The sequence below is a fragment of the Pararge aegeria genome, chromosome 22 (genome assembly GCF_905163445.1).
Source record: "Pararge aegeria chromosome 22, ilParAegt1.1, whole genome shotgun sequence".
NCBI classification, from domain to species: Eukaryota; Metazoa; Arthropoda; class Insecta; order Lepidoptera; family Nymphalidae; genus Pararge; species Pararge aegeria.
The window spans coordinates 2,126,165-2,150,343 of record NC_053201.1 but is presented as its reverse complement, the minus strand read 5'-3'; the positions used below and the strand labels follow the sequence as shown (position 1 = coordinate 2,150,343).

Sequence of the window (24,179 nt, the reverse complement as noted above, 5' to 3'; positions counted from 1 at the left end):
AAAAACCTAGTAGTAAAATTTACCCTCAGTTTTATAAAAAAAATAGTAACTAGTATGGCTTTGATGGCTTCATTTATCTTGGGGAAACTTTACATAAAACCAGTTCGCATCCTCAAGCTATCCTAGGTACATTTTATTTAGGGAAATTAAAGGTTTCCAGTCGTATTTTTAACCCTAGCAAAATAAACGCGACAGAAATTACGGGCAACAATTAGGTAGCTAAACTTCTTTGTTTTCTTTTTAGTTTTCTTAATCCTAGGTTGCCTTGCAGAGATCGCTTATTAGCGATAAGGACGCCTTTTGTATTTTCAGGTTTGAGAATCATTTATTTATCTTAAAGAATAATTTTACATATTTACTTACAGAGAAATCAGATTGATGTTATATGTCATATTATATTATTTGATTAGCAATCATATTGTACTTATTATTAGGTATACATATAAATTATTAAAAATTTACCCTCAGAAACTTCGATATCCGTATGTTGCGAAATGCGAAGTCGTTGCCATAATGTAGTCATAAGCGGTATTACAACATTACAACTGAGATAGTATGCGATTATTTAATTTGCGTTTGAAAATTGTAAACGACTTCGCATTTTTCACTTCCGTGGGTAATTTATTGTAGAGTTGTAGGTACACCTTTAAATTTCACATTTCTTCGCCCGAGGAAGTTCTACTCTGCACTTGGTGTATTTTTGTAAATGCGATGTGCGTATGAATGGATTTGTTAAGAATTTTTCTTAACAATATGGAAGTCAGTGGCGTGCATTTCATACATGCACAAAAGCACTGCATACCCAAATTATTTTATATAGCTCGTGTTGGAGGTGAATATTTCTATTTAACGCTATATATCTGCTTTATGCATACCCTGGTCGAAGACCCTGTGCACGCCACTGATGGAAGTATAGTAGTTATATATCGGTTTGATGTTAATAAGTTTCGTGTTTTTGTATGATTCAGTATAGTATAGTATTCTACTACTTGTAGTGTTTTTTTTATAACTTTCTTGTCATGTTGTGGAAATAGGTACAAATAAAGAGTATAAATAAAAAAATGATAAATAAACTGTCATAAAGTTTAACTTATATATCCTATGTAATGACTTGAATCGTTAGTACACTAGTAGGTAAATAGGCGGGGTTATGACGACAAATCACATCACGTAATTGGTTTAGGGAAGCTGTAAGGGGTGAAAGTCTGCTGAAGCGAATATACACTTTATCACTATAAAGATAGAGTATAAATTCGTCCAAATCATCTTATATCTAGGTACAAAGATATTGCGAGTAATTGGTATGGGAGTGGGAGGTGGGAATGTAATTAAAGTGGAAAAAATACATTAAATTGTTTAGAGAGAAATGTTGAAAGCAGAACAAAAGCAAATAGCAATCATCCAGCACGGAGGGGGGTGTGTTTAAGGCCGTAGCCCACCACGCTCACCCAGTGCGGATTGATGGACTCCACACACCTCAAGAGGTACATACTACGATGATATTAAGATCGCGAAGAAAGCCAGCATTCCTGAGATGTTCTTAAAGGCATGTGAAGTCTTCTAATCCTCTCTTGGCCAGCGTGGTGGACTACGGTCTAAACCTTTTCATTCTGATAGGAGGTCTGTTCCCTGTAGTGGATACTGGTCATGATGATGACTCAGCGGATGTTTCTTCTGTTCCAGTGGTCATGCACAAAGAGAAGGAGGAGTTGCACCGTCGGGACCACGCGCACTACGACCACATCATGCCGGACGGCGAAATGTTCTTACAGGTGACCTGCACTATATTATTGCACTAATACAAAGACCTTAATAATAAACGTCGTAAAACAGAGTGCCTAGTGTGAGATTAACTGACGGCCGATACCTTGGCGCAGTGGGCAGCGACCCTGCTTTCTAAGTCCAAGGATGTGGGTTCGATTCTCACAACTGGAAAATGTTTGTGTGATAAATATGAATGTTTCTCAATTTATGCGTGTTTATCTGTATATTATATCTATTTACGTATATCTATGTGCATACAAATGTTACGTTGGTTGGTGTATGCTTTAAAGACTCAAAAAGTTCTGCAAAAGTCAGTAAAAAGTCTTTATAACTTGTACTGGAGATTTTCTTCATTTTATATCATCTGCATACACAGGGTATAACCATACCCTCTATGCACGCCACTGCCCTGTGGAGGACTTCGAGTTTACTTTCGGAGCACGGATTTCGAATCAAACAACTAAACAATCGTGTGTGGAGTCAAACAATCCGCACTTGGCCAGCGTGGTGGACAACGGCCTTAACCCCTTCTAACTGTGCGACGAAACCCGTGCCCTGAATTGGGCCGGTAATGGGTTACCATAATGAATCAGTGGGGATTGGAAGATTGTGTACGAATGACTCCATGTTTTAAAAGTTCAGATGCTGATGAGTATAGGATGATGAAGATAGAGATGATAATTGTTTTGTGTGGTGATTACAGGCACTCAACGGTTTCCTGATGATCCTCACTTGCGAGGGGGAGGTGTTCTTCGCGACGCACAGCATCGAGAGCTACCTAGGCTTCCACCAGGTCAGTATTTCGATAGTAAGACAGTATGAGATCACAAAATATGGATCGAAGAACTTAAGCATTAAAGGAATTGGCATAAGGTCTATTTTACTCTCACATTATTGTGACTAAATTTGTATAGCTCAGTGGTTGGTTGCGGTGGCTTTAGGCTACCTTTCGGGGGCACCGGGTTCGATCCCTGACACGCATCTCTTAACTTTTCGGAGTAATATGCATTTTTAATATAGGCCATTTAAATTTCACTTGCAACGATGAACGAAAACATTGCAAGGAAATCTACCTGAGAGGTTACCATAATATTCTCAAAAGCAATCAAAGCGTCCAATGCCTTGACAAAGGAGCATTAATAGGTTTAGGCGCAGAATTAAAAACGTACAGAAACACACCGCCAATGTTGAAGCATTATAAACCACTCCACTTTAGTAGTGTTTCTCGAACAGGCGGTTAGTTATTTCACTTAACTTTGCATTTGACAGTAATTATTTTACCTCTAATGTTCTAAACGTTTACCATAAAATTGGGAAAATGGGAAAGTTTGTGAGCTAGCAACATTAAGCGGGTGTGAAGGGACGTACGTGCGTTGGACGATTTCACTGTTTTTGGACACAATGTGCTATATACATAGTGGCTAAATGAGGGTTCTGTATGGACTCAACTCTGAGTTCTGTGGGCTTAGGATGATGACCTGACCGACTCCCTACCCATTATAAGCATTTTATAAACCGCAAGAATGCCCTAGTTACCACAACAGTATAAGTAACAAGCAGCAAACTCAAGCCCTTACCAAATTAATCACAAGTGCATATTATATTACAACTTTTTATCTCATCATTTACCAAAGCAATCGTAAAGCCCTTATGAAAATAAAGCTTAATTTTCTATACTCCGCGAACAGCAGGATATGATAGAATCTGTATGGTGTAATTTATAATGCCTTCAATCCGTATACTTCACACCAAACAAGTTCTTATCAATGTACCCTCTACGCACGTTTCGCTCCGAAACCGGAGTATACTCAGGAGATGTTGACGTTGACGGCCAAAAGAGTCGCGTTTTATACCTTTCGTACCCCTACCTCCCTTCCTTACCTAAGGAATGAAGAAATTATAAATTACACCATACAGATTCTCCTGCTGTTCGCGGAGTATAGCAAATTAAGCTTAATTTTCATAGTATATTATGGATTTCCGCAAAGTAACGTCTGCTTCTATCCAATAATAATAATAATAATAATAATAATAAACTTTATTTCAGGCATAGCCCATATAGTGTGCACTTAACAGTTTTTAAAAATAACATAAAATGAAGCACAAATTAAATTAACAATAATAATAATAATAATAATAAAAATAATTAAAATTAATAAAATACTAATAATTAAACACGAAACAAATATTAAAATAAATCCAATATCGTAACGCCCTCCAACTTGCGAATAAAGAAACCGCCTACACTACGACGAATATTGAAGCATCAATTACCACTCCACTTTAGTAGTGGAGTCACTCCCTATCCATTATAAGCATTTTACAAACAGAAAGAATGCCATACTTACCATAACAGTATAGCCAGTATATAAACACAAGCTCTCACCAAAATAATCACAAGTGCATATTATAATTTTTTATCGCATTTCCCTAATTAATTGCGACCATTAAGAGAAAGAGCCGACCTAATTTTCCATACAAACGCGAGACCACCACGGCACAGCTGTAATATTAATCATAGCAAATATATGATATTGCTGTGGTCGAATTTTGGTCCGGGTGACTCCATAAAAATATTAATTACAGCGATAACTGGCTAAAAAAAGACCTTTAGTTTTTTCTTTAAGGGCCTCACTTTATAATAAAATTACATCCTTCGGCTTAAGTACACATTTAAATTTATACCGGTACCAGTTTAATAAGATATTTTACATATTTTTAGTAAAGCGTATTTTTTCCAATATAATTTTTTTCTCGCAACTTGGAGTGAATTTGTGATTACTTTTTCTGCACTATTTAAACACAGGCTATAAAAGCCTGTGTTTAAATAGTGCAGAAAAAGGGCCATTAGGGGATTTAGGGCCTTACTATAGTCAGTTTATATTAATGTAGCCCTCCTTTTTATGCCTGTAGGTTGGGAGGGTATGTGCGTGTTTAAATACTATATCCTTAATATTTATATCATAGCAGAGCGGTAATATTACTTATAGCAAATATATGATTTGGCTGTGGTTGTATTTTTTTCGGAACAATATATTAATTACTGTCTAAAAGATCTTTATCTTTGTCTAATTGACTTCAATTTAGTAATAAAATTATATTTAACTGTATATTAATATTTTAGTACCTAGTATTTTTTATTTTTATGCTATTTATGAATATTCTTAATATTACTAAACATTTTGGGTTGGAGATTGTTTTTAGATAGAGCATTATGCTGTTTGTTAAATTTTCAATACAAACTCAAGGCTCCCGTAGTACAGCTATAGTATGGCTAAATGTTTAAAGCCATTCAAGACGAACAGAAATCACATATAAGTAATTGAAATTGATAAACTTTTGTAAAATATAAGTCACTAAGTAGGTACGTTTATTTTAATAATTGTGACACATTTTAAATTTAGCTTTATTAAAAGCTTGCATATAGCTATTTCAGTGTTATTATTTTCATGAGAAACTACTAGGCTGCTTGAATATAATTATTATAACATTTATGTTATTGTATAACTTCTGGGTTTGGTTTTAAAAAAAAAACAAGAGGAATTTCATATTCGGCACTGCAAAGGAAATAAATAAATAAAATATATTACAAATCGCACTCTAGCCCCAAAGTAAGCCTAGCTTTTGCTATGAGATAAATGATAAATATTTTTATGGATAATATACATAAATATTTATTTTATACAGAAAAACACCCAGACACTGAAAAGCATTCATGTTCATGACAAAAACATTTCCCAGTTGTAGGAAACAAACCCTCAACCTCGGACTGCGAAAAAAGGGTGACTGCCCTCTGCACCAATCGGCCATCAAATGACATAATACGGACATAGTTTTAATTTCGCTTAGGTGGGCCCTTAACTGCGGGGTTTGTCGTGTTGCTTATCGCGTAGTAAAGTAAAGAACACTAAAAGGATCATAAACGAAGATATTTTTATTAATTTTATAGTTTTTGCGACGTAATTATGAGGTCGTAAAGTAATAAAGGCCAATGTGAGCACATATATAATAATTAATGCGAACAGAAAAAAAAATCTAAAACCCAAAATATTAAGCAAATTATGCTGACACCTTTTTGGATTTAAAATACATAGAGCATAATATATATGATATGTATATACTATATTAATTTCAGATAAAGGGCTTATCGGAGGCTTTAATACCTATTGTCTTAGAATAATATAATTTAACGTTTATTGGTACCTAGATATATATTTTCATCGACATGAGTTTCAACTGAACCAAAAAAGTTTAAGACTTTGGCGTATTTTTTCTTAACTAGTTATATTGCATATAACAATCCGGCTAAGTTAATCCTCGGATTTTTGGAAACCTTTTTATATTATTAGTTATCAACATCTTCTCACTGCATAGAAAATTTGGTATTTGATTGTAACTTTAATCATTTAATACGTGCTCGCAAGTTTACAACAGATTTATAAAATATATCTAAATAGAAGAGAAAATGTAACTGCAATAATTTGAGAACCAAAAAAGAACTTGCAGTGCACTGTACCTACTAGACTACATAAAAAAAGTAATTTATTTAAAGGAAATCGTATTCAATTTTACAATAAACCAACAGTATATATCTTCGAGATGACTTTTAAAAAGTTCAAAGTCATCTCAAAAGTGTCAGTTTTATATTAAACGTAAACTTCTAGAAAAGTCTGTTATAGTATAAAAGACTACGTTAACGATTTGCTACGTTAATAATAAGCTTTGGTGAGAATTAGTGCTCTAAAAAACTAAATACATAAAACAGTGTAAAGAGGAAAACATGGAGACAAAAGTGCTAACGCCGCGGAGAAGGGTGTCTTACTTAAATCTTTTTTTAAATATAGGTACTCTTTTTTTAAAAGATACTCCTTGACACTCTCGCAACGCGACGGTCTAGAAGGAGCTCTTTTTATCGACTCCCGCAAATCGTTCCACAGCCGAACTGCTTCTAAAGTAAAAGAGTGTGACATAAAACCAGTTTCATCATTAAAACTTCCTTGTTAATAAAAACTTGCCTAGCTACGAAAAGATAGGCACTGCTAATAAAGTCGCAATGAAATATTGCTATCAGAACTAAAAACGCTATTTGGGCACAAATCCAACCCGCGCCATAAAACTTTCAGTTAACAATCGTATATAAATTTTATTCCCCCTACACTTTTGTTCCGACTTGAACCCGAATTATTCGGTTACCTGCTAACCTAAGACTAATTTATTTTAATAGATAGGCTCTTAGGTATTTTAGTAGTTCTCTATGTTTGAAAATGTATAAAATTGATTTGCATTAGGTTCTTATTTCAACAGTCTGTTACTGTTAAAACCAGGAGTTGCGAAATTTTAGTTTTACACCTGCTTTTAATACCTACTTAGATATAACTGATTGATAGATGGTGGGTAAGTGCGGAAAACCGTCTGTTTAAATAGAGCAAAGCTTCGCAGGACATACGAATGACTACATAATTATTTTTACATCAACCATAAAATGCACGTATCTCAGAAATTTTTGAGGTGAGGTAATGTTAGAATTCGTTACCACCGAAAGATAAGCTGAAGTCGCACCCACTAGGCCATCATCATGCACCATAATACATTACGAATAATCGATATAAGATATAAATAACATAATAGATACTTTAACATAAATTATTAAATCGATTGAAAAACATTTCTTATATATTGATCCAAATAAATATATATATAAACAAACATACGTGTATTTTAAGTGCCTCAAACCACAATATATATTTTTTATACACATCTAGCCCCAAAGTATGGAGTATTAAGATAGGAACTAAGATGACTGATGAATATTTTCATGAATAATATATATAAATAATTATAAAATACACATAAACACCCAGACACTGAAAAACATACCATGTTCATCACACAAACATTTTCCACTTGTGAAACTAACAACTTATGGAAATAAAATAATTAAACTAATACCGATTTAATTCACATGCTTCAGAAAGGTCTGTCTTGAACAAGTACAGTAACAGTATATCCCAATTCACTTAACAGAGAAAGTCGTCAGTACGATTGTTATTCGTAACAGTTAATACCTATCGGCATATCTGTCGAAAGATCTTACTCTGTAACAGGGTGGTCGATTAAAACCGAATCGATTTGGAAATCATTAAATCCACCGGTACTGAGTCGTGACGCCGCCACGTGCCATAAAATGGGGGTATTGATTTAAATAAACATTATTGCAAGCGTTCTTGTTTATTTGTGCCATTTGACTATCGGGTTAGAAGGCCTTTGAATATTTGGGCATATCTACTTTCCCTTTATTTCAATTTTTTTTTTTTCAATACGTCATTCGTAGATATATGAAAAAATGTTTGAGATAAAAGTTAATAGAGCGTCCAAAACCAACGCTATATCGAAACCAATTAATTACCATTAAAAATAAATAAAAATTAAAAATTAAAAAGCCTTTTATTATTCCTTGATTGAAGATATAAACAAAACAAAAACATAATAAATATAAAAATAGATAAGAATATAAGCTTTTGCAAATTTTGTACGTTAGATAATTTTTTTTTTTTTTGGCTAATTGAGTTATGAAACCAAGGACCCCTTGTGGGTCAAGGCGTCCTCCATTTTCTCTACTCAGCTTTGTTTAGCGCTCATTTAAGCCAGTTCTCGCCAGCCACTCTCTCTAATTCATCTGACCATCGTACCTTTGGTCGACCCCGTTTTCTAATGCCCTTTGGACCTTTCCATAGAGATGTGCGTTTTGTCCATTTATTATTAGTATTAATTACCATTACCATTACGATTTCCAGACCACTGCTGACCTCTCCTCCCAGAATAAGAAGGGTTTATAGGCTGTAGTACACCAAGCTGGCACAATACAGATTGCTAGACTGCACATGCCTTTGAGAAATTTATGAAGAACTCTTAGGCATGCTGGGTTCCCTTTTATTTGATATCCATATTGAGATAAAATATGTACTTTTTCATTTTGTGGTGGCGGCTATTATGGAGCGGATTTCATAATATACTCGTAGCTTCTTAGCTTTAGAATGTCCTTATTTCGACTAATATATAACCAAAATCCTTTGATCCGTTTGGAAATCCATCCATGCCTCTGACACACCCATGACACACACACACAAACACACATCACACACACAAAACACACATAACTCCAAAAAGTTAGAGATACGCGCCGGGGGTAGCGGCAGTCCCAACCGATGACTAATGACGTAAAATTAATCTAACCTGAACTATTATCTTAGTTCTACTTTGACATCCAAGAGGTAAAATAGCTGTTACAGTATTACAGACAGTAGGAAATACTCTACGTTATACGGTATACTTAACTCAATCTAGCCCCAAAGTAAGCGTAGGAGTTAGGAAGGAGAAATTTGGGAATGAACGAATGAGTGAATGAATCAATACACTTTTATTGTTCACCACTTAAAAATAAAGGAAAAAAATAAATAATGAGTTTACACTATGTGTACAATTTGGCGACCTTATCTCTTCCAGTCAACCAATGGCGTAAAACACTGCTCAAGAAGAGGGGTAGGTGGTGCATATAAATATATATAAAAAAAAAAACATTTTATAACAGGTCGGGAACCCATATTCAAAATTGAGAGATTAACATAAAATAAATATAAAAGCCACTCAAATAAATAAATAAATAAAAAAAAAAAAATAATTAAAATCTAACATTAAAATTAGTGTAAATTAAATGATAATTAAAATTCAAGAATTTTATATTATTTCATGTTTGGAATCTGATACGTTTGCCACTTTTTAAAGAATACGTTGTCAGAGGATGCCTGAGCGACGATTCTAATGAGCTTATTATTAGGATTTTCGACGTATATATTAAAAAACTTATATAATATACTAGCGTACCCAGCCAGCCCGCATCGCCGGGCTGGATTTTGCTTTATTTTATTAAAACAATAAACTTACATCATTCAATTTTATATTTCAATTTAAAAAAAATATATATATATTAAATCATTTATTTCTCTCCGTATTCATTCTCTTCTATTCTCTTCTCGAGCGGGTGAAGATCATTATCTACAACCATGTACACCCAACAATAGAATATCATCATAGTAAATAAAAGCTGTATTTGACAGTTTGACAGTTCAAAAATAGGAGTGCTCCGATCGTCACCAAACTTTACAGGATTACTCGCCAGGTCAATCCGGAGATTCCCTGAAAGTTTCATTGAAATCGGTCCAGCCGTTTCGGAGCCTATACGAAACATACCCACACACTTTCTCTTTTATATATATATAGATAAATATATTTATTTATATTTTTTTAAAGATGGTAATCGACTGTGTCTCTCAGATTTTAAGGCATTCCAAAGCTAACCTTAATAGTGAAAGACCGGTGGTGGAAGAAAGATGAATTATCTCTAGGCACTCTTAAATACAGTTTCCTTGCAGTGTGGAGAACTTCGTCCGGGCAAGTTAAAATTTCTGAATTTTCTCTGGTCTACGAGGCTGCTGTTGTGGCTACTGTAGTAACTAAGACGCGCCACTAAGCCATTAATCCAACGAGAGGGACATGCCGTGGTGGTTTTTAGTTCGGGTAAACGAGTCCCACATAACCTCTGTCCTGTCCAAAAGAACAGAGGTAGCCATAAAGCTTTTCCACCACGCCAAAAAAAAAAAAAAGGGGTATAGGCTTCATATAGTTTAAAACTTATCTTTATGAATCTTATTTCTTTCTACCTATAGAGATTGTCTATTGTGAACCAAAACATTAAAAACAGACCAGCCCCCGGGCCAATAAAAGCTTGATTTAAAAATTACAATAACGCACACCCTCCATACATTTTCGAAAACGGAACAAGGGGCATTTAGATTAACTTCGAGCCGTCTCACCAGGTGGCTGGTCATCGATCGTTCCCCATTGCCCTTCTAATGGCGCACATGTGGTCTCCCGGTAACGTTCCAGGTGGAATAATTTAATTATTATACATTGAAGGTCACTTTAAAAGGGACTTAGTTTTGCTGTTTTTGTGAGTGAAAGTATTGTGTGTACGATAATAATCCGTATAATATTATAAATGTCAATGTATGTTTGTTTGTTACGCTTTCACGCAAAAACTAATTATCCGATCCTCATAAAACTTTGTACAAATATTTTTGGATGTGTTAGAAGTAATATAGGATACTTTTTATCCCGACATTAAGCTCGGTTCCTTTGGGAGAGGGGATGAGTGTTTGACGTTTTTACTCTATCACTCCGACAAATTATAACCGATAGAACTCCGCAGCGGACAGCAACTAACCCCTCATTTAAAGCCTCATATACTGAATACTTTAAATTTTTTTAAATCTACAAAATTTTTTATAGTGTTTTATTTAATTTTTGTAATCATTGTTAAGAATTAAAAAAAAAAACGAAAGAAAATCAATAAATGATCAATAAATCAATAGAAAGTAATAATAACAATACAGTAAGTAAGATATGAACTCACCACGCCTGCGTAGGTAAAATTCTAGTCCTGAGTCCATCAGCAAGGTACTGAGAGGATTAAGGGTTAGGCAAAACCATAGAGGACTTAAACTATCGCCCTGGAAAATACCCCGCCTAATTCCTATCGGTTCAGTCGATTCAGAGTTCCCAACAGCTCCTGGGTGACGAAGGACTGTCATCCATGCCTCATGCATGACTCAAGAAAAGAGCTTAGGGTTGCATCGACCTTACACAACCGAATGACTTCCATGAGCCACGAATGAGGCACCGAATCATAGGCCTTCTTATGATCAATCCAACCAGCCATGAGGTTTTTTCTGTATCGCCGAACCTGCTGGCAAATAGCAGTATAATAATAAATAATTTCTTTCATCAAAATTGCACGTATAATGAGTTGACGAAGCTATCCCAGCTAGATTGTATCTGTGTTAAGGATAACCAGCCCACGCCCCCGGAATATAGATAGACAGATTGAAATTAAGACATTACTATTATGTAGCTTTAATTGTAGCTTAAAAAAAGGAAATAGTAAAAATAGTTAGTATATTTGTGTGTGTGGGTGTGTGTGTGTGTGTGTGTAATATTTTTGGGGTAGGGTTCAAGTCAATTAAAATAAAAGTTTGTAAGAAATCTTTTTCTTCGAAAGATTTACTAGTATTTTATTAATCTTTAGCCTATTAACTTCTGTCTTGAGGGACTGTACATTAAATTATATTCATTCAAACTAAATTGTCAATGTGACTGTATTTTTTTTTCCCTTTTTTGATTTCCACACCATTTGACCTTACTACTTTTTAGTAAAGAGAAAGTATAATTATTGATATAGAAATGGGACACTTTTGTATTTGTGTTGGTAACAGTTATTCAAAATAATAACAGTTATTCAATCTGTTTGGTGAGTATACGGATTGAAGTAATTATAAATTACACCATACAGATTCTCCTGCTGTTCGCGGAGTATAGCAAATTAAGCTTAATTTTTATAATATATTATGGATTTCTGCAAAGTAACGCCTATCCAACGGTGAGCGCTATTAATTAAAAAAAAAGGAGGTCGGGTTCAATTCCCGACAGGGGCACATTGCGAATTTATAATTTCTGACTTTTCTCTGGTCTGGTCTGGTGGGAGCCGTTGGCCGTGCCCAGGTCCCACTACATAGACGTGCTGCTAAGCGGTTTAGTATTCCGGTGCGATGTCGCGTAAAAACTGATTAGGGGTATGCTACCATACTTCCTAACAGGTTAGCCAGCTACCATGTTAGACTGCGTCATCGTTTGCCCCCAGGTGAGATTGCAGTCAAGAACTAACTTGTAGTGGAAGAAAAAAAAAACATTCACAAAAAACAAACCCGAGAAAAAAATGCCAAAACAATAAGCATATTAACAAAACATTTTAGTTCGCCATAGCAACTATACTATACCCCCAAATCGAACCAGGAACAAGAAGCAATTACCAAACAAATCATCCTCTGACATTTAATGCCATCGCAATATGTTCGAACCCACATTCAACCGCCAGTACCCCATTTTATAAGCATAAACATTAAACTTAGGGCAAGTTTTCCTACATGATTCATTAACATGTCATTCGTAAAATTTGGGGGCTAGTGTTGTGCCTTGCGCAACCCCATTGATTATCAATTAGTTTTCTACTTGCAACGCTTATTGTCGGCACATTATCCACAGTATTTACACGAGGCTTTGTTATATTACGTGTTATAATTCATATTTTGATCCTGTATTGCAAATTGAACCTTTTTCTTTTGGAACTTAAGGCTTGTAATGGCGTTTTTAAGGATCAGAATTAACATGTCCGTCTCTGTAACAGATGATTCTTTAATGATCGGGCTCGAATCGATTTTTAGGGTCATCCATGGTTTATTGATTTACGGTATAGTTGTGACTTGCTCTTTTTTTCGTCGATGAATAGATTTATTTTTAGCTGGTTATCTTGTTGCCCTGATTTAATTGATTGATTGCCTTCGCTGGGGCTTATTAGATTATTTATAGTAAAGATCTTATTATGAAACTAAACTAAGTATAATATCACTTTATTGATCAGTGATTATGACATTACCTTTTGGAGACATTCTTTAGGTTCCATTTGATCTTACTAATTATAACTTGATCATCTATAACCTAAAAATGTCCACTGCTCAACTCCATGCTAGGTAGACGGATCGGTGATCGCAGTCGGTAGTAGCAGCACAGAGGAAACTGGTACCCATTCCTTATAATCCCTTAGTAGCCTCGTACGACATCCGCGGAAAGATGGGTGATGACACCTGTATTCTGTAAGCCGTCAACACACTGAACTTAACTTGATGGGTAACTGTAACTATACCTAAAGACTTGCAATAGCAACCCTTGTTCATTTACTATGTGCCTTGAAGGGCTATACCATTGAACATCTGATCACATTACTTAACGCTAAATGAAAATCGGAGTCATCAAAATGATTTCATATAACAAAACTTACTCTTTAATGTTTATTTACAGTCAGACATAGTCCACCAATCAGTCTACGAGTTAGTCCACTCCGAAGATAGAGAAGAACTTCAGAGACAGTTGCTATGGAACTCCTTTCTACCACCAGAAGCGAATAGTCTCACACTTCAAGACGTTCTAAGGCAAGAGCGAGCGCACCTATTAGAAAGAAGTTTCACAGTCAGATTTAGATGTTTATTAGACAACACATCTGGATTTTTGGTAAGTTATGATTTAGCGATATGTTAATTCAATTTATGTAGAATAATTCAATTCAATAACAAGCCCTGATGAATATAATGAGATATAATGGATATGATAGGAATGGTTGATAGCCCAGTGGGTAGGACTTCGACTTCACTTAAATCCCAGCACGGACCTCTCCATGTTTTGTGCGTTTTAAGCAATTATATCACTTGCTTCAACGGTGAAGGAAAACGTCGTGAGGAAACCAACATACCTCGAGTTCTCTGTAATGTTCTCAAAGGTGTGTGAAGTCCAACAATCCGCACTGGGCCAGCGTGGTGGACTACGGCCTTAACCCCATCTCATTGAGGGAGAGGTAGTGGGCCGGTAATTAGTTGATATGCAGTGGCGTGCACTTCATACATGCACAAAAGCACTGCGTACCCTAAAATTGATATATAACTCTTATAGGAGGAGGATTTTTGCAATTTATGCAATTTTCTTGCTATATGCATACCCTGGTAAGAAACCCAGGGCACGCCACTGTTGATATGATTATAATAGATATATATTATATACATTCTTAGAATAAGAATAAAAAAGATTAAGGTAACTAGCTCGCTAATCTTAGAAGATCTTAAAGTCTTAATTAAAAGTCTGATGCAGCCAACGAAACTCCGACGGCCGATTGGCGCAGTTTTCAGCGACCCTGCTTTCTGAGCCCAAGGCCGTGGGTTCGACTCCCACTACTGTAAAATGTTTGTGTGATGAGCATGAATATTTTTCAGTGTCTGGGTGTTTATGTGTATATTCTAAGTATTTATGTATGTTATAAATAAAAATATTCTCTTAGTCATCTTAGTACCCATAACACAAGCTACGCTTACTTTGGGGCTAGATGGCGATGTGTGTATTGTCGTGGTAGCAGTATATTATTATTTAAAAAAAAACTCTTATTTTTAATTCTAATCATGTTTCCAGAGGTTAGACATAAGAGGCCGGATTAAAGTTCTCCACGGGCAGAATAAGAAAACAGAAGAACCACCATTAGCTTTGTTTGCAATCTGCGCGCCGTTTGGGCCCCCCAGCCTGCTGGAGATACCACAGAAAGAGGTCATGTTCAAGAGTAAACACAAGTTGGATTTATCACTAGTCTCTATGGACCAAAGGTTAGTAGCTAAACAAATATTGATGCTGATTTGGTTGTCCTAATACAGTTCCAGCACAGTTAAGATTAAAAATTAAAGGCCTGGTAAATGAGCTGTCCTTTTCTTTATTTTCATAAGAAACTATACATAGCACTTATAAAATTATATATAGCACTTATCTTTTTTCTGTAAGGTATCAAATTATCATTAATTAATTGACGGCCCAATGGGGCAGTGGGCAGCGACCCTGCTTTCTGAGTCCTAGGCCGTGGGTTCGATTCCCACAACTGGAAAATGTTTGTGTGAAGAACATGAATGTTTTTCAGTGTCTGGGTGTTTATATGTATATTATAAGTATTTATGTATATTATTCATAAAAATATTCATCATTTATCTTAGTACCCATAACACAAGCTACGCTTACTTTGGGACTAGATAGTGGTGTGTGTATTGTCGTAGTTTATTTATTTATTTATCATCGAAATCGTTCGCAGATTTATAACATATCTTATAGCGGTGATAGCCTAGTGGTTAAGGCTTCGGCATCCCTTCCCTTCTAATACCTTCAGGAATATGTGTACAAAGTTTCATGTTGATCGGTTCAGTAGTTTTTGCGTGAAAGCGTAACAAACAAACTTACATTCACATTTATAATATTAGTAGGGATAGGGATTATTGTTTGGGGTTTTACAAAAACTATATCAATTTAATTATACTTATGAATTTTGGATATTGAATTATTTCCGTAATCATCACCATCATCATATCAACCCATTAACGGCCCACTACAGGGCACGGATCTCCCCCCACAATGAGAAGGGGTTAAGGCCGTAGTCACCACGCTGGCCCAGTGCACATTGGTGGACTCCACACACCTTTGAGAACATTATGTAGAACTCTCAGGCATGCAGGTTTCCTCACGATGTTTTCCTTCAACGTTGAAGCAAGTGATAATTTATTTGCTTAAATCGCACATAACTTAGAAAAGCTGCGTGCTGGGATTCGAACTTGGAAGTCGAGCTCCTAACCGCTGGACTATCACCGCTTCATTTTCGTAAAGTAAGATTGTAATTAATTCTATAATTAAGTCCTTCATCAGATTATCATTGTGAGACCTCATCTCTCAACTCTCAGATGATCTATCAAAATCAGAAAAGACCAAAAAAACTTTGAGGTAAAATTTAATCCGAGAATATTATATTTTTATCGTTTAACAGCCTTTAAATATTCCCGTGTCGGTATGCTTATCCCTTTTAGATCGGCCATCTTCGAATAACTATCGATAAATCCATTTGGTACGGCTTATGCTCGACAATTATACATTTTGAACGGAACGAGGTTTTGTTTTCAAATTCCGTAGCCAACATCCGCATTGTTTTTAAGAATAGTTAGAATTTTGAGATTTATTTTAAGTAAACAATCAAACTAGTTATAATGTTACTGTTCCATTGAACGGGGTAAAATATAAAAAAACATAAATCCTAAGAAAGTGTTTTTGTTTTAAAGGGAACCTGTTGTCAAAATAATTGGTTTACTTTGCGCGTAGATTTATAACCATTCATTCTAATTGTCTTATTTTTCAGGGGTAAAATGCTTCTCGGGTACACGGATGCAGAGCTTGCGAACATGGGTGGTTATGATCTTGTACATTACGATGATCTAGCGTACGTTGCCAGCGCTCACCAAGAATGTAAGTATTGCACAATATTGAAAGCATCGCGAAATTAAAAAAAAACTTCTCATACTTATTTTGAAGGTTGACATTGATGACTTATGTTATGACAATACACACATCGCCATCTAGAATAGAATAGAATAGAATAGAATAGAATAGAATAGAATAGAATAGAATAGAATAGAATAGAATACAATAGAATAGAAAAACTTTATTGCAACACAACACAATAGGAAAAATACAAGGTAAACAGTAAAAGTACTTAGTGCTAGGGTGCAAAGGCGGCCTTATCACTGAAAGTGATCTTTTAAAGGCAACCTGAGCGTACGAAGCCGATAAAAAAGTGGAAAGTGGATGGTGCATACAGGATGTTACAAAAAAAAAACTTACATGAACATACATACTACATTAACATATTAACTACACAAATACCGATATAAATTTATATATACTATAATAGATATACATGATATATATTTATGCTATTACATAATACTCAATTACATAGATAAGCTCTAGTCCCAAAGTATACACATAAATACTTTTTTATTCCACTACAAGTAAGCCCTTGATTGCAATCTCACGTGGTGGTAAGTGATGATGCAGTCTAAGTTTTACGCGACATAGCACCGGAACATTAAATCGCTTAGCGGCACGTGTTTGTCGGTTGTGTGGTAACTAGCCATGGCCAAAGCCTCCCACCAGACCATGAGAGACTATAGAAATTATAAATTCCCTAGTTGCCCTCGACGGGAAATGAACCCGGGACCTCCTACGTAAATTCACAGCGCTCACCGTTGCGCCGTTGATTTGGTCGTCAAAAATATCTTCTATAGAATATCATTAATATTATAAATGCGAAAGTGTGTTTGTTTGTTTGTGTTTCCTTAACGCCCTAACTGAACGACCAATTAACTTGATTTTTGGCACAGAGTTAGTTCAAAGGACGGAAAGTAACCTAAGCTACTTTTCTTCCCAGCAAAGAAAACGGTTTCCACGGGGTTCCGGAATCCGTAATAAAACCCGGACGAAAAACGCGGGCAATAGTTACGAGTACAAAAAATATACTTACATACTTGTATGTCCGGTAAAAATCCAAGACAGCCCAGTCATCAATCTGTATTAAAGGTCATAGAATTAACCTCGTGTATTAATATTCCAGTATTAAAAACCGGTGCATCAGGGATGATCGCGTACCGCTTCCAGACGAAGGACGGGCAATGGCAGTGGCTACAAACTTCCTCGCGTCTCGTCTACAAGAACTCCAAGCCGGACTTCGTCATCAGCACCCATAGACCCCTCATGTAAGAAATAACACTAATAACACGACACAATATCGGCCACGTGTTCTACTTCACGTGTGAGATGTTATTGTGCACAAGTCTGTCCGCAATCACAGAAGCTCTCTTTATTTCTCTCTCTCATAGTCAACAAGCGCAATCGATGCTTTGAGCTTCGGTTCAAGCATCGATTGCGCTTCAGTTTCGGAAAGCATGTTATGCTTTCCGAAACAAGGCGGTGAATCATTGCCAATATATAAATATTAAAAAAGTATATATATTTACTACGACAATACACACATCGCGATCTAGCCCAAAAGTAAGCGTAGCTTGTGTTATAGGCACTAAGATAGCTGATAAATATTTATATGGATAATATACATTAATACTTAGAATATTCAGATAAACACCCAGACACTGAAAAATATTTTCCATTCTAGCATTTCGATCTCACAAAAGCACCAATGTATATAATCTCAACGAACTGTTGTATTATTTTCAGGGAAGAAGAAGGCAGGGATCTGCTCGGAAAGCGGACGATGGACTTCAAAGTCAGCTACTTAGACACCGGACTCACTAGCCTTTACTTCTCCGAAACAGAACAGCTATCGGGTTGCGAGTCCAACGTCTCAACACCACCCCGCGCGGCGAGAAGATACAAGACGCAATTGCGGGACTTTTTATCCACTTGCAGAAATAAAAGACGAGTGCCCCCTACTCCAGCACCGCCTCCAGTGGACTATTTAGCCGCTGACGCGGTCGCAGCGGCGTATACCAACCTAAACGGAGCTTATACAGCTCCATACGGGGAATACCCGCCAGCTCCAGCCTTACATTACGCTCCACCGCCCATAGACGATAGATTCCTCGCAGCAGACAACCTCTTCCACCAATACAAACCTCTGTCTTACCATTACACCCCCTACGCGCCTAATGGCTTCCTCGAGCCAGCACCGCCCCCTGGTTACGAAGTCCCGCCGACGTATCATCGACCTCCATCGCGGGAGTACACGTATGTCGACAGTAGTGGAAGGTACATGAGCCCTGTGACCGGGGAGAGGAGGTCTCCCAGTGTGGTGCCCGGACCGAGTCCTGGCGGGTCAAGCGGGTCCACTGAACAGGAGAGGATGCAGCAAACCCAAACTTCAGAGATGCCAAGACAGACGGTCCTGATGTGGGGCGCTGGTGGAACCGCTCAAGAAGTCCCAGTGGAGTACTCACCACCGCAGGTTTGGCGATACCATCCATCCCACTACCACACCGCTGAAGCGACTCAATGACTGTAGCTCTTAGTATTTTGTGCAATATCCCCTGTAACTTTATATGGACATGGGTTCACCAAGGGCGCAAAATTTCAAACGTCCACCAAAGAAACGCCCTTACAATCCGAATTTGTTTTTTTTTAGTATTTTACTATTACTAATCCTTTTAAAGTAAGAATCAAGTTTAATCGTTCCTTGTGTCGCACATGTCTTGGAAATCTACTGCACTTTTTGATGCAGCTTTTTTTTTAATTTTTTTGTTACCCGAATATCAACTAGCAACGATGCCTCGCTCAATGATTTCATATGCAAAAGATGTTGTACATTAACTTATTTATGCCAATACCATATATTTCCATACTCTGTTTTTCCATATTAGAAAGCAATAATTATTGTAAAAAGAATATAATTTTCCATAAAAAGAAACTTGAAATGATCTGCAATGAACTTTGATCAATAATTTTGTGTATATAGTTTTGTGTATATTTGAAATTGAAAATAATAATTACTATCCAAAGTAACGGTTTTAGTAAAATTAGATAAATTTAGCTTATTCTGAGTTACTTTCGGTCACACTAAGAGACACATCGAGTGTGACGGTGTAAATATTATTTTTTATCGTTTTTGTGAGCTTTTGCTTCATTATTAAATGTCTGGTTCGTGATTTTCGCTTTTTATATGAAATTAAATGAAATCAGTGAAACGAAGTGCGTTTTATATTGCTCAAATCAACCTTTGTCTACATAATATTATTTTTCTAGTAAAAGTTACATTAACATTTAAAACCTACGAAGAAATTCTTAACTGATTTTTGAGATATTAAACTAAGTTTTTTTTTTAAATAATATGAAGTATTTTCGTTTACGTTTCTTCGTTTTGCTGCATTTTGTTATAAGTTTTTAGAGTAAAGATAAACATATCAATATTTTAATAGCATGCATTATAATTAAAAGTATTTATGTCCCTGTGAATTGTAAAACAACTTAAAAGAAAACCGGATAAATAAAATTGCATAACTTTTATTGCAAATTACGTATTACAGAGTACCGAGCATGAAATCTTAAAACGTCTAAATAATTCTTACATAACCACATTATTTTGTATTTAAAATTTAGCTTGTAAATAGGAGGGGGAAAACCTTGAATAAATCCCAGCACCACGCACCACTAACTTTTCTGTGTTATGTGCGTTCTAAGCAATTATAAAATCACTTGCTTCAACGGTGAAGGAAAACATCGTGAGGAAACACGCTTGCCTGAGAGTTCTCTATAATGTTCTCAAAGAAACACTTCTACAGAAGTTTATCTTTATACACTCACATTATGTTATAGTTTTAAATTTAATGTTTTCTTCACTAAGCGAATTTTTGTAATTTTTTTGAGAAATAAAGATCTGTCGAATCTCGATTCCGAAGATCTGTTTGGTGTGGAGTATAAAGATTGAAGAAAATACACCGTACAGATTCTCCTGCTTTTCGCTGAGCCTAGAAAATTAAGCAAAATTTTCGTTGTATACTATGGAATTCCGCAGTTATTTTAATTTTTTTACTAACGATAGACCAGCGCTTGAGAATCATGCCTGTTAGAAAGTACTGATGAGGTCAAAGTTGGAGCACGCTTGCCTAGAAATGCCTATTCACTCTTGCTTTGAAGTTATTTAAGTTATACGTGGCAGCACAGTTGCCGGGAGGGCGTCCCAAATCCTAGCGATACTGTTCTGTGGTAGAACGGGGAAGGAGGAATTGGGATTTTGGATTTTGACGTTCCTGAGCACCGAAGTGTATCCAGTAAAAAACTGATAAACAGGCAACATTGAGTCGGTGCTGCAAACTAAGAAGTTTTACCTGCTTCTATCAATAAGAAGAGCCCTCGATAGTATTTTCCTTAGGACTTTATCCTTTACTGTTAAAGCATGTGATATCTTATTGCTTACATTAAAAATGCACTTAAGTCTGAAAAGTTAGCGTTGCGTGACCGGGACCAAACTCGATCTAAGTGGGAGGATAACTTTTATTAATATTATTTTTAAATTCTTTATAGCACACACAAAAACAAAATACAAAGAGAACGTATTAAAAAATAAAAAACTAGTTTAGGTGTGCAAAGGCGGCCTTATCGCTAAAGCGATCTCCCCCTGACAACCTTTGGCGAAATTAGTCCTTATAAGGAACGGGTTGGTGCGGCAATAAAAATGTATACCTACATAAAAATATTGCAAACTAAACTACATGTTATAAATTCTAATATTTCTAATATAATATTTTAATTCTTTATTAAACAATAAGCATTCATTAATTAAATAAGCATTAAAAGCACATTCGATAAAACGCTAACGAACAATTTAATAAAATATCTTGCAGATATAAGGTTATACTTTCTTAAAGTGTTACAAAATTACTGTGAAAATCGTTAAGAGCCTATTTTCGTTCTTATCTTTCCGCATAATATTATGCGGTACTCCAAAGGTACGGAACATGTAAACCAGGTTTATTTTAGCGATTACACAGTTTAAACGGTTTTCTTTGTTACATTTATGGGGACATGACTACTCGCTGCCTTGCCAACGTGAAGCATAAAAGCACATCCCTTGTACATACACTATGCGTGCCTCCCAGATTACAGTTTTTTCAATATTGCATTGTGCTAGTGACGTATCTATGCACGCCTTTGATCCTGTTCATCATATCAACCGAATACCGACCCATTACAGGGCACGGGTCTTTTCCCGGAAGAAGGGTTTATTCCGTAGTTCACTACGCTGGCCCAGTGCGTACTGGTGGACTTAACATGACTTTTAGATTATTATGGAAAACTTACTGGCATGCAGGTTCTTCACAATGTTAACGTTGAAGCAACCGGCTAAAACAATACATAAATCGTCACGCAAACTTTCCAAAATACAACATTATTTGATCGGAATCCATTTTTTTCATTAATTACAATAATGAAACTACGAAAACTCAAAATATTAAGTATTAGTCATATGATTTTTGATTTTTTATAATCATTGTGTGTTTAGTAAAAGAGTTTAGCTAACAGATTGCGTGAGGCGCCTATAAACACTGCGTGTGTACAACACGTGCCGAGTGTTTGAAGTAGCCGACAAACTTTCAGCATGAGCTAAGGGCAGCTCTTCGTCAGCTTAACAAAGCGTGCAAGTATTGAATAAACGTTGTACTTCATCATTTCTAATATTTCTTAAAATGTCAGCAATTTTGTTAAAACTTTCTAATGTAAATGTATTAAAATTTGATAAGAAACCAAATTAATATAAAAACAAATAAATTAGTTTTCTTTTGTTTTTAATTTTTGTAATATATTTTACGCTAGAAATAGACTAAAAGATACCTTTAAATATAAGACAAGTTGGAGGTAAGGAAAAATAAACAGTATAACAGAGAAATAGGCAGCATACGTCAATCGCATCATGCTAATACGAGAAAACTGTAGATTTCAAGTTAATGCGGCCCATAACGAAGCACTTCTGCACAGCACAGAATCTTTCGTATAAATGTGAGCTTTTGTTTTTTTATTGGTAAACGAATCTGGGAAACATTATCCTTAGCGTTTAAATGGCTCACTTTAGGCATTGACACTCCATTGTGATAGGATACAGGCCTAAAGCTCTCAAAGGCAGACAAAGTATTTTCTTCCTTCCAGGCTGGTATTGTTGACTTCATTACAAAAATACTTCTAAATAAATATACTATATAATTAACTCTTTTTATCCGCTGCCTTTTAACGTATAAACCACTGGACTGATTTTTATTAAACAAAGCCAAGAGATAGAATAAATACTAATGTTAATTATTCTTGACCCAATCGGAAAACGAACCAAGGTCCACGTAACCTAGTTAAATGAGAATACTAAACATGAGGCAGTTAACAGTTTTAAGTCTAATCTCTAGACCCACAAGTTAGTACGTTTGAACCAAAATTTGCTTCGGTTTTACACTTTTTTAATCCACTCTAAGGCACGGAGTAAGAATAGTTATATCCGATGCAGTTTTCTAGAGAGATCAATCGTGGCAATCGTCGCTAGAACAGAGCTCCTATAGGGTGCACAGTACTAATCATATTTGCATCCCCGCAATCGTAATCGTGTACGAGTATCGAACTACTGTAACGTCAAAGCAAAATAGACCTTAAATTTACCAGCTTTAGAGTTGCAAATTCTGTAATCCTATTTCTTATTTTGCAAACTACTTGCTACGTTCTAAATTCCATTTGACTCTGACGTTACAAAGCACCGATAGTCGTAACTGACATTCGATTTAGAAGCTTACAGATCTTGAAATCAAAGTACTGGCCTCAGTTATAAAAAAAACTACACTGACGTCGGCATTTCCCAACAGATCAAAGACGCTCATGTTCTTGAGCTCTACATTATACTGTGACCATGGGCTCAGCGCATTAAGGGACGGGCTTAACAAAGTTCTAACCAAGTATTCGTTGTACAGTGACTCGTCGTTGGCAGGGCATCCATACCGTCGAACAAACCTTCCGACGTCGATAGATTTAAGACTTAGCTATAGATATGTATAATTCAGTGCCCTACTGTGAGTTTCCAAGTAATAAAAAACTATACTCTGTCATTTTCTAGTGAGAATGAGGAGCGATTACTGCCGACTTAATATCTACGTGTTTTGGATTTGTTTGCTGTTAAATTTGTTTTTTTTTATTTAATGTTAACACATTATGTTACAGCACATGTGCTAAAATATTGAAATAAACCTTCTTCTGTCAAATTTGTGGTTTGTCGGTTACGCTAATTCGGCCGTAATGGCTCGTTGTTTTGACAATTGAATTGAATTGAAACAAATAAACGCACTCACGTTAGTTTACTCAAATCATACTACTTACTTAAATTCGGTCCTTTATCTAAGCTTGCATCTGATGTAAGTAACTTC

The 24,179-nt window shown here is 35.8% G+C and overlaps 1 protein-coding gene across 1 annotated transcript; it reads left to right on the top strand.

Annotated features, from left to right (window-relative positions):
- Window positions 1-1,688: 1,688 nt before the first annotated feature.
- LOC120633941 (aryl hydrocarbon receptor) lies at window positions 1,689-23,745 on the top strand. The gene is made up of 8 exons (XM_039904372.1): window positions 1,689-1,772; window positions 2,468-2,557; window positions 13,732-13,941; window positions 14,887-15,074; window positions 16,637-16,743; window positions 17,891-18,032; window positions 18,511-19,237; window positions 23,730-23,745. The coding sequence occupies exons 1-8, from the start codon at window positions 1,689-1,691 to the stop codon at window positions 23,730-23,732; spliced, it is 1,551 nt and encodes a 516-aa protein (XP_039760306.1). The 3' UTR covers window positions 23,733-23,745.
- The last annotated feature ends 434 nt before the right edge of the window (window positions 23,746-24,179 follow it).

Bases quoted from the DNA above. Each gene is read 5' to 3' on its own strand.
- LOC120633941 (XM_039904372.1), top strand. From the start codon at position 1,689: ATGCACAAAGAGAAGGAGGAGTTGCACCGTCGGGACCACGCGCACTAC. The intron at 15,075-16,636 runs GTTAGTAGCTAA...CTTATTTTTCAG, and splicing joins CTAGTCTCTATGGACCAAAG to GGGTAAAATGCTTCTCGGGT. The intron at 16,744-17,890 runs GTAAGTATTGCA...TTAATATTCCAG, and splicing joins TGCCAGCGCTCACCAAGAAT to TATTAAAAACCGGTGCATCA.